At 42.4% G+C, this 11,988-nt stretch overlaps 1 protein-coding gene across 2 annotated transcripts in view; it reads left to right on the top strand.

The window, feature by feature from the left end:
* The first annotated feature begins 981 nt into the window (after nt 1-981).
* The window catches only part of rxfp1 (relaxin family peptide receptor 1), a 46,382-nt gene continuing 35,375 nt past the window's right edge, over nt 982-11,988 (top strand). For both annotated transcript variants that reach the window (XM_068715215.1, XM_068715216.1), the window contains exons 1-2: nt 982-1,090; nt 5,838-5,975. In XM_068715215.1, coding sequence (XP_068571316.1) covers nt 1,048-1,090; nt 5,838-5,975 — 181 coding nt within the window. In that variant the 5' untranslated portion in view covers nt 982-1,047. The remainder of the gene's footprint in view (nt 1,091-5,837; nt 5,976-11,988) is intronic.

Raw genomic sequence — 11,988 nt, forward strand, 5'->3', positions numbered from 1 at the left:
AGAGTTTACCGCCGACAAAAAGGCTTCTAATGAATGCAAATCAGCAGAGCAGGAGTTATAATTGAGTGAGTCAGAGAAGCAATTTCACACGGCGTGCTCTAAAAAGAGGAAAGTAGAACGAGAAAACAAAGCTTTTAACAAACAATGGAAGGACTGTTGTTCCTGCTGGGAGACCGCGCTGACTCGTATGTGTTCAGACACCGTGGTCTTTATGAAAAGAAACGCCACTAGAGACCAAACATACGTCTTTAGAGCAAACACTCCAGTCTGAACTGAGGGCAAGATGTTAAGATGAGTAGAGATTGTTTGTTATAAAGTTTACTGAGACCGTTATGATGTGAAATGGATTTATTTCATTTTTTATTTTTTCTTAAATCAAGCACTTTCTGTTAAGATTTTTCAAAAGTTCTTTTTTTTGTGTATTGTATTTTCAGAAATGAGCCCTTACTTTACTTGAAATGAGAGAACATTTATGTATGTATTTCTATCTATTCATAATCCATCCAGTTAAATCTGAAAACTGAAAATAATAATTAAAATCTTGACTATACTGTATATGTATATGGCACTAAATAGCGCGACTTAGATATTATTCTAATGTTCCGGACCTTTATTTTCTCAATCCGGACCTTATGGAATGTTAATTGCTTGCCTGGATGTCCCTCTTCTGCAGAGTCCCAGATAGATTCCTCCCCCTCTCTGTTCTCTCACTCCCACCCCTCCACGCGCTGCACCTGTGCCGTGGCTGCTGCTCGTGCGTCACACGCGATGCCAATAGACATCATTTAGACCTTCCTCTCGGTCGGACCGGGCGCACACCGAGAGTCGACCCTTGCGAAGCGGCCACGGGTTCTCCAGGTGCTCCTCCCGCAGCCGCTGTGTCCTATCTGCACGTGATTATATCACACAACGGAGAAAAAAAAACTTTTTATTCTTATTTTTACGCGCCGGTTCCCAAATTGTGGACGATCGGCTAAAGGACATCGCGTCTCCCTCTCCACCACCACCAGCAGCCTCTTGATCTCCACACAAACTTCGCGAGGGACCATGCACGTGTATGTGGCGGTGGTCCTCGCTTATGGAGTGTCGGGTAAGTTCAGCAACTTCTCTTGTTGATGAATTTCGAACTCGTTGAAGCTTCAATCTCTTTTTAAAAAGCCAACGCGCGCAATCTGTGCTGTCTGCTCTGGTTGCTCACAATGCATTGAACAATTGGTTTTCATAGAAGTAGCCTTGCAGGTTATCAGAGCGACTTAACATGATGATATCTGCGCCGATGACTAAAAGAACGCGTGGGAGATTACTGGAGATGTATTTTAAGATTGAGAGATATTGTCGTTGTTGTGTTTTCGTAAACTAATGTGGAGCAAACCGAGATCTTTGTGTGTTCGTCTCCTGTGGCTCCAGCGCTGTGTCTCTCGTTTTGTCAGCAGTGTATTTCTGAGCAGTGCATCCATCCTACTGTAACGGACAATTAAGTGAGCTGTCAACCGTCGCTGTCCAGTAGTCCTGCGCGCATCCTCTAGGGCAGGGTTGCAGGTCTGTGTGGAGCCTGGAGGACCACAGGTACCCACGCACTGAATTAGAGCTGACCGCAACTATTCGCTGGGTCAGAGCTCCTCAGCAAGAGGTCAAAACAAAGCGTGTATTTCACAGAGCATATAGGAGCTTTACTCCACTGTGTGGATTTGGTCTCAAGAATCAGGCTTTGGCATTTCAGTTGCAACACCAAATTGTGCACAACAGTTAACTCCAAGAAGATCCTGTTTTTGTCACAATTCACAAGATTTAATCTTAAGTGATAATTGCATTCTTTCGTCTGGCTGCAGACCAGTTTGGCTTTGTGCGTTGAGGCGCATGCACGCTTATGCACTCATGATACAGAAAGGCTCTGGTGGTCGAGACAGGAATCTGCTGCATAACTGCTTTTTTTTCCTATGGAGGGGGAAAAAAAAGCAATGAGTGGAAGTCGTAACGGGCCACACTGTGTGTCACCTTTTTGTGAAAAATCGATCTCCTGCAGCGAAACAATTAAGATTCTATCTGTTACATTGTCGCAGTGAACAGATGATAAGCAACGCTCCAGAAGCTCACAGAGCAATGCCCTGAAGCCCGACTCACAGCCAGCCTGCCACGAGGGGCTGTTGAGGGGCTGTTGAGGGGCTGTTGAGTGGGGTTTTTTTGTGATGCACCTGTCACTGCTGGCTGTAGTCGACCCTTTTTCAGCTTCTGTTTGTTAGACTCAGCCTATTGAATCAGTAGCAGAGGCAGTCGGCGAGACCGAGTTATCTGTGTGGCCGCTCTAGCAAATCATTGTTTCCATTCAGTGTGGACAACCTCACGGAGAGCGACTGAGGACGGAACATGCAGCGTGTCCGGACAGACATGCAGACAATAGATGGCGTCTGTACAGCATGACCAGCATAATACAACTACAGTGTAGGAGAAATGGAGAATATTTATGAATGTTTTTCAGTGAAATGAAGGCAAAACGAAAACAATGAAGTGTACTTCCATCTTTAGTTTTGTTTATTTATGATTATGAATACAAATGAGTTGATATTTCCTCTTGCGCACACAGCCTACATGCTTGTTGGCAGTTAGCTGGCCATCGGCTGTCGTGTGTTTGCGTGCGACTTTCAACTGACGAGGCAAAGCGTTTGATTGGGTGTCTTTTGTCTTTGACTAGTCGTCTCATCAGCATAGAGCCAACAGTAACGGAGCTGAAACATGAAGCACATTTCAGCATGCTGCGTCAGGGTCCCTTTAAACGGAGCAAATATCCTCTTTAAAGTTGAACTGAATGTTCCTGTCTTGACCTCCTGACATTTGAACTGCAGTGCTACACGCGGCTACAGTACCGGTGCTGTGTGGGAATACTCTGCACAATGACACAGTATCACTAAAGAAATAGGATTATGTTTCACATTTATGTAATCCGTACTGCACCTGTAGTACCTTTTTCCATTTGTGATACATGTTCTTTATCATGCTGAGAAACGGGGGGAAGTTAAATGCCAACGGCTGCACAGTGATCCAAGACTTCCTGTTTCATTTCCAGTCCTCTACAGAATCTTAATGGTCTCCTCTGTGACCCTAACCTAAGTCTGGGAGATATGACCCAAACCTTCTATCCCAATATAGGTCATTCTATATCTCAATAACGATATCTATCACGGTGTAGCAGGTTTTCTGATTGCACGGTACATAAATGGTCTGTATGAAATACTCCCATGGTTTTATATATTGTCAATTAAATGCTTGAGAAAATAAAAGAGCTGAACGTTTTCTCATTTATTTAACATCTTTACTGCAAAATAATCAGATTTTCTTTGAGATTTTAGTTAGCATGTTATCAATTTAGAACACAGTTATGTTTCACTATATCTTAAAATATATATATATATATATATATATATATATATATATATATATATATATATATATATATATATATATATATATATATATACACACACACATCATAACGGCCTCAGTGAACTTTATAACAAACAAAAAAAGACGTATGTTTGGTCTCTAGTGGCGTTTCTTTTCATAAAGACCACGGTGTCTGAACACATATGAGTCAGAGCGGTCTCCCAGCAGGAACAACAGTCCTTCCATTGTCTATATATATATATATATATATATATATATATATATATATATATATATAATGTTTTAATCACGAGATGATCTCATTGAATTCCATTTCTTGCAGGCTCACATTGTCACAGCTGTTTGGTTTTCCCTTTTTTTTCTCCGGTAGTCATAAAAACATCAACTCTTTCCTCGTGCTTCTGCATTTTGTGATTGCTGAACAGCTATCTGCTGCGATGGAGTGCCTCAGACTGAAATCATTAGCGGCGGGCTTCACAAATCCCACGCATTAGAGGATGTGTGTGGTTCGGGGAAAAAAATTATTTCACATTTGTTAATTAACAAGTGCGTACTCCAGGAAATGGTGATTTTCTTTTCCTTTTTTGTTTCAGAAAATAAACCTCTTAAAATGTGCTTTCCATCCGGCGTGGAAACCGAGTCGTGGTGGCGTTCATTAGTAAGCCTGCTGTCTTCTCAGTTAAGTCTCTGCACTTAACTGAGACATCGCCGTTGTACATATGATGCATGTCTAAAGCAGAGCTAAGCCAATGATGGATATCTTGTGCTGTGATTCAGCGTCATATCATTTATAAGAACGAATAGTCAGAGTAGTCTTATTATTTCACAGGTGAATAATGAGTTTTGTGACAAATGTTGAAAGGTGTGACCCATTCTCGAGGAAGCACAACAGCTGCTGTACTTTCTCAAGAAGTTTGGTATGAGCGCCGAAACTCGACGGAACGTTTATCGCCGTGCCATGGAGAGTGTTCAGACTTTGGCGGTTTGGCATCCTGACTGCGACCGCGGACTGTAAAGAGAGCAGGAAAAAAAAAAATCGTTGGCGGTGAACCGCCGCAACTTCACAACAGCGGCTTAATAAGACGTCGGTAACCTTTAGTTCCTAATTTACAGACAAAAGGTGAGAAAATGTGAGAGGTCTCGTTGAGACATAATGACATGATGAATCAATATTTTAACATGGAGTCAAGTGCCTAGTAGATAATGAGATGAGTCATAAATTATATTCCCTTCTTAATTGGTCCCAGAGCGGAGATGTATGGAATATGATTAATCTGCTGCTGGCTTGCCGTTGTCCTGTATTCTGCCATACGCGACTGTTGATTAAAGAAGCTGTGTCTATCATTCTGAACATTAATATAGCGGCAAACTACTCCCTCTGTGTGTGTGTGTTTGTGTGTGTGTGTGTGTGTGTGTGTGTGTGTGTGTGTGTGTGTGTGTGTGTGTGTCTGAGCTTCTCTGTTCTTCATTGACATTGAAGGGCCTTTGTCTCGCCACGTTGAGAGGCAATCAAAACTCTCCCAATTTCCTATCGTGCACCTTTCAAAAGAAGCATCGACTGATGGATAGAACAAAGAACGGCTCTTATGATTAAAACCTTTGATGTGGGTTTAGACAAATGGACACAAACGTCCTTAATGAGATGCAGAAACTGCTCGTGTTAAAGCGACAAGGGACTTTTATTTTGTGTTGATTTTGGCGGCCCCCTTTGGACGAAAATGGTAGTGTTAGTCTTCGCACCAGAGTCTGTTTTAGAAAACTTCTTATTTTACTGCTGCTGGGGTCTGACAGACCTTGTTGAAGAAAATCATCACATAACTTATATTCTGAACACGGCACATTTGGGTTCATAAGAAAACAGTTTATATAACTTGGTTTCATAAAAACATTCCTAGAAAGTGATGAAGGCGTGCCAGACAAATTGGAATATATCACTCCAATTTGATTCCAACCAGACCCGTTCCTGATTGCCGGTCCCTCCCAGCGGGCCCAGCAATGCGGCGTGGACCTCCCCAGCAGCGTGGTGTCGGTTTGGCTTCCAGCAAGGACTAGTGGAGCAGCGAGGTGAAGCCCTGCTCCTGGCCGGGGGAGGAGAAGCTGCTGCTGGGAACTGAGCTCTCCTCCTACTGCCGGAGCTTCCAACTGCAGCTTGAAGGCGGCAGCGAAGCCGGATGCCGGATGTGGGTCTGTCAGCGGTGGCCTGGTTTCTGCTGGAGTCTGAGCTGAAGGGCTTTCTGCTGAACCGGCACCGTTGACAAGCATTAAGAATTGCTGTGCAGAAATAGCCAATCTTCTCGCTGATGCTTCATAACCAGTAAAAAAAAGTTTCTCACAGTAACTCGTATCTGTCAAGGGCTCTCAATGCGTCTCTGATAATGACCAGATGCAGGAATGCTACATTCATAATCATACTCTTGGATCTTCTGCTTTGTTTATAGCACTCAACATCACCGAGGAGAAGGCGGCGTGCCCCCTCGGATATTTCCCCTGCGGCAACCTGACGATGTGCCTCCCTCAGGTCCTGCACTGCAACGGCATCGATGACTGTGGGAACCAAGCAGACGAGGAGAACTGCGGTAATTCATCGTTTCTACTTGAACAAATGTGTATGACCATGTGTGCTGTTTCCCCTTTAGTTCCCGTCATGAGATTGTCGTATCGAAACGTCTGTATTATCAAGGCGTTCCCATGACTGAAACGAGTCCCGTCGGCTCACAGCTAACAGTGCTAACAACAACAACAACAACAACAACAACAACAACAACAACAGTGCTGACAGAGCTAATGATGTTAACCTGAGGGGGAACGGCAAGGTGGGCGCTACACCTCCAACAGCGCTATGAGCCGTAATGAGCTAGGGGCACGCTCACATGCACTAACATGCACTGGCTATGTAAAGAAAGCACAAAGAAGTACAACCCACACACACACACACACACACACACACACACACACACACACACACACACACAGAGCGACATTGAGCTCTGCTCAGGGCGACGTTACTCCTCTATATCTTGATATTACAAATAGTTGTTTGTTGCTATATTAATGCTCTGAGTATCGTAAAGAGAACCTTTTAAGTTTAGTTCAATACCACTAAAGGTATTTATTCCATACAAGGCAACATGTCCCAGCAGACATAAATACATATATATGATAAACTACTAATGTATGTATACAGAGTAACCCTAACAGAGGCCCTCTTCACGCTCCATGCTCAAGGATCCGTTTTTAAATATGCTAATTTCCCTAAGAGTTCTTTGTAGATCCAGTTTTGCAAACCCATTATTAATGCCTGCACCCACAAAGCTTACCCGACCCAACCTGTACCCACAGTTGAATAGGCTCAGAGCTGCTTGCTGGCACAGGCAGTATAGATAAAAACCTTCGTGCAGTAAATCCCAAAATGTATCATGTAAGTACACCAACACGGCAGCTGCATGACTCAAATGGTTATTGTGAAGAAATAATACACACTTTTATACCATCAAAATATAACGGGTAGCACTTACAAAGGATCCTGTTATTGAGGCCTCCTCACCTCATGCATGACTGACGTCCTGAATATATCTTGAGGAGGAGATGATTATTCATGACTCCTGCGCTGAAACAAATGCAGCATCATAAAACATACATTCCTCTGACTTCCATCCGTTCCCGAGGTTCAGTTTAGTCACCCTGCAGGAGGGTTCGTGATGTGATGTCGGCTTTGCGTCCAGTCAGGGCCGGCGCTGTATGCGGTGCCGGCTAATAACTTGTTCTACAATTATTAGACGTGTAGCTCGGTATTGTCTGTCCGTCTAAACAACGTTCTCACCTCCAGCAGCAGACAAAGCTGCGGTGACGCTCGCATGCAGAGAGGGAACAGAAGCTATCCGCTCATGTAGTCCTTTTATCATCCATGGATGTAACCTGTGGCATGAATATATGAATATTAACCCATGTTAACACTCTCCAAGTTAAACTCCTTGCTTTCCTGATCAAAGCTTTCCCCGCAGCAGATAACACTGAATGTCAGCAAAAGACATGGGGGGGGGTTAGAATGAATCATTGGATGAAATCAGGCTGCTGCAGCTCAACAGTGGCAAGAACTGTGAATGTGATAGACTAAACCTTTATGAATAAAACACGAGCAAACAGCAATGTCCCCGTATTCTGTCCCCGTAAACACAAGTGACCTCTGACCTCTACTGTGGACTATGAAATCCTCAGGATCTGTCCCTTTTTGTGACGGCACCTTAATTCATATTTATATATTAGCAATGAGAAGAAAGGGGATCTTTCCAACCCTTACGCTTTTTTATTACCCAAATCAGGAAGTTCTCCTCGTCTTTTATTATCGGCTCATTGTTTTGCGGCTGCAGCTTCAGTGCCTGTGATTTACGCTCATCATCACCAGTAGCCTGCAGCAGATTTAAGGAATAAAAGCTGTCAAATCACACTGTGCACCACCTGTCCAGCATCGAGCGGGCGACAAAGTTAGCAACCAGCTGGTGAACTCATTGAGCATTTAGCAGCTTAAGAGCTTAACGCTGTCGGACTTGTATTCATGTCGGGGGAACTAGCGCTGGTGCTGCATCATATCTCGATGTTTAAAAAAAGCCACTGTAGCATATTAACTATATAAATTGATTAAATTCAGTGTTCACAGCTTTGCTGCGCTGCTCAATCAGCCCAACAAAAAGCAATTACAGCTGGTGTTATTGACATAACCCTTTAAGCCACATTTGCATACTACGTCTGACTCTTAACCTTTTGAAGATATTAAACTGAAATATCCAGGAAACGGGTAATATGTCGCAAGACAAAATATGATTAATAATGCTATTATGACATGGTTAGACCTTTTTTAGTTTGAGAGAAAGAATGAAGCGCCGGGTGAAATGAGACGGCTGGAGCAAAACGCTCGACACCGGCAGTAACTGTGAATGTGACGGAACAAACTTTAATGAGTAAGAATGAGGAAATCGAAGATAATCAAAACGAGAAAACGTTGTAAAACTAGGTTTTTGGCAACCAAACTGCTCCTTGGTTATGCTAAGGCATAGGTAGTTGGTTCACACAGAATGGCAGTTTGCTCGGTGAAATAGTTGTGCAGAACGAAATAAGCATTAATAAGGACAGGAAAGTCCTCCGTTTTGTGTCCCGTCGCCCTCCTTAAAGCCGCTAACCGTGACTTCAGACTTGGCAATCATGTTTTCAAATGCAGCCGCCTCCGTCGTGAGTTTGAGCCGTTCTGTGAACGCCACGAACGAAACCAGTTAATGACAGGCCTGATCTCTGCTTTGGTGAAAGGCCTGGTGGCATAATTGATTTGTGGGGATTCTAGTGAAGGCTGTCAGAGCCACCCTTCTAGCTTCTTCAGTACCACCCCCCACAGAGCATGTAGCAAAGAGCCCATTTCTTTATTACATTTCCAACATTTGCTATCTTGCATTAAAGCCCATTTTATACATGTTCAGGGGTGTAAAGTAATACCTATGCACAATTGTTGTAATGGATGAACTTGCTTCTTCCCTTGTAGCCCAGCCTACATTTGATGTTACTTCTTGTCGTTCATCTTCCCTAATCTCAGGCCTTCACACATTCAATTTAGGTTTCTTTGTTTTATCTGTTTTGTTGTGTTTTCTGTGATAGCGAGTCCATAACCTGTCAACACCTCCTCTATTTTTACCCATGTGGGGTTTAGATTCATATTTTGTCCAGTGTTAAATGTTAGTTTAATCATTTCAAATGCTATGTTTCCATATTTGGAAGAGCTGCTCCTCCACTATCTCTTGAGGCAAAGAGTTGTTTCATACTAATTCTCGGCCTTTTGTCATTCTATAAAAACTCCTTAGTTAGATGATTATTTTGTTGGAAGATTTCTCTTCATAGAGATGGAATTAAATTGTAGAGCTGCCACCATCTTAATGATGTTCATTTTTCACCATAAAGTAAGATTTATCAATTTCCGTTTGTCTAGATTTAACTTCATATTTTGCATTAAAGGGACCATATTTATAGAAACTATGTTTTTCAGCCTAATAACCAAAGATGTCAGTCCTCTTGGGATCCACTTGGACTGGAACGTATTGAGCGTTGATCGACATGCATTCAGGTTTTTGCCAATTTATTTTATAGCCTGATATTTTTTAAAAGGATTCAACTGTAGACGGGACATTAGGAGTTGACATCAAAGGCTCCTTGATCAGTAGTAAAATGTCATCTGCGTACATAAACATTTTGTGTTCCTCTTCCTCTTTTTAGTATCCACTTCTGCCCTGATTGCAACAGCCAAAGGTTCAAAGAACAGCATGGAGAGCGGGGGGGGGGGCTCAGAGGGTTAGCTTGAAGCAGGGCGATATCGTTCCGTTTGTTATCGCTGCTGCACGTGGATTTGGATAGATTACATCTACCCATTTAATTAAAAGCTTCCCCAAACCCAAATTATTCAGGGTATGTCTCTCCAGAATCTCCAGAAGCTCCATTCTACCCCATCGAATGCCTTCAGAGCGTCTACGGAGGAGCCAGCTGTGGGAGTGGTTTCGTCCTGATGAAGCTGTAACGTTGTCAGTGGATGACCTTCTCTTCATGAGTCCTACTTGAGCTGCATGTATTAAACGTGGTAGAATAGTCCACATTAATCAAACTCACAGGTCTATAGTTTCCTGGGTCGGTCGGGTCTTTATCTGTTTGAACAATTATGGATATCAGAGCTTCGTTGTATGTTTTTGGCAGCTCTCCTCGCTGCAAAAACCTGATTAAGTTCCTTTTGTATTTGTCACCATTTTCCCTTTTCATCTTTGACGGCCGGTATAGCATAACTCGTCTCTTTTTGTTGTAGCTGTCAGGCTAATAGTTTCCCAGATTTTTCCCCCATTCTCATAGAAATTACTTTTTAGTCTGATTAGGGCGTACTCTGCTTTTTTTTATTGTACATTTCATTTAATTAAAATGTTAGGTCACTCCATCGTTTAAGCAGTGTGACTCTCGGACAATATCTCTTCTAATTCTTTCGGCTGAAGTTCCGGATCCTTTACAATCTTAATTTGCTCACTTTTTTTCCTCCTGGAATAAGCTATGATTATATAACCTTTAGAGGTTATATAATCATATAACCTCCCATGCTGTTCCAACTGTATCTGTTGAACCATTGCTCCACAGAGTTAAATGGTCATGTTCCTCTACCATTGAACTGCTAAATCCTGGGTCCTGGAAAAAGAGATATGTTCAACCTCCATCTACTTGTCTTTGCTCTGTCCGGCTCTATTGCTAATCCTAGCTGCACTGCTGCATGATCGGTCAATGCTACGGTTCCTATTGAGACGCTCTCCACCGGATCCTCGCTTATCAGAAAAGAATCTATCCAGGAGTGAGAGTTGTGACTGTGAGAATAGTATGGATATTCCCTTTGCTTTGGGTCGACCAGCCTCCATACATCTGTTAATCCAAGGTCCTTCATCCATAGTTTGAAAAAGAAAAAGATGTGTTCCTCCTGCTGCTGTATTCAGAGCCTTGTTGTCAGGAAGCCTTCAGTGTGGACCTGGATTGAAAGAGTAGCTGAAGCTTTTTGTTCGCAGTGGAAAAAAAAGCTCCAGGTAACCTTCATAAGAGGTGATCATAGTCACACAACTCCTTTACAATGTAATGCAATTCAATAGAGGAACTCGTATAGAAAAACGTATTCTCTTTTGTGTGTACATTTATCTTTACCTTTTTCGTTTTATTAGTCTGACACTCGAATCATGTCGAAAGGCTTATCAGACCTTTGACCAATCAAATATTGACACTTTTTTTTTTCTACCGCAAATATCTTTGTTGGAGAATTATCTGCAGGTTGGTGCACATAGGAATTAAGTACAACTACAACTCCCAAGGTGCATTTCGGTTAAAAAAAAAAAAAAAAAAAGCTGCGGCAAATCGGACGTGAGCTAGAAATGTTGCTATTGAGAAAACGATCTGAATCCTAAATCATTAATTTCTGGGTCAATTTCAGAATTCAGAAACGTTGGCGGCGCGTTTTGTTAATAACGCAAAGAACGTTAAAGCCAGGGCTCATGGGTAATGTAGTACTTTATAGACGTCCGCCATGCCAAGATGACGCACGCAACCGTTTTATTCAGAAATAATTGATTCTGGTGATCATGACATGTGAACGTGACGTTATCTGGTTTTAGTGGGTTTGTCTTGCTGCAGAGATGTGCACCAGCTCTCACAAGTTATGACATTATTATGAAAAATAATGAGTAGAACTACAGGAGTTCTGTATTCTGCCCTTAGGGGGAAGACTAAAAGGAGAAATAGAGAGAACATGAACATTGGTGGCGTAATATTGTTTTATACAGAGAGTATTACAAATGTTGAGACCTTTTGACAAGAAATAAATTAGATCCGGTTCTGATATTGAATGTTTCACTCTGACTTCATCATTGTCTGTCCCTCTCAGTGACTCTAGTGTCACTTTATGGTGTAGTTTCTGGAACCAAGGACGTTTGGCAAAGCATGCTAAACTTGAAGTGTGTGCAGCTACAGGATCCTTTTAGATTTAAAACCTGATACCTTGCCTCCCAATATGATAACTTCATCAGCCAGAAAGGTCGTCTT

This window comes from Cebidichthys violaceus, unplaced genomic scaffold, assembly GCF_023349555.1.
Source record: "Cebidichthys violaceus isolate CVI_PGR_0920_01 unplaced genomic scaffold, fCebVio1.0.p SCAF_2, whole genome shotgun sequence".
In the NCBI taxonomy this organism is placed as follows: domain Eukaryota; kingdom Metazoa; phylum Chordata; class Actinopteri; order Perciformes; family Stichaeidae; genus Cebidichthys; species Cebidichthys violaceus.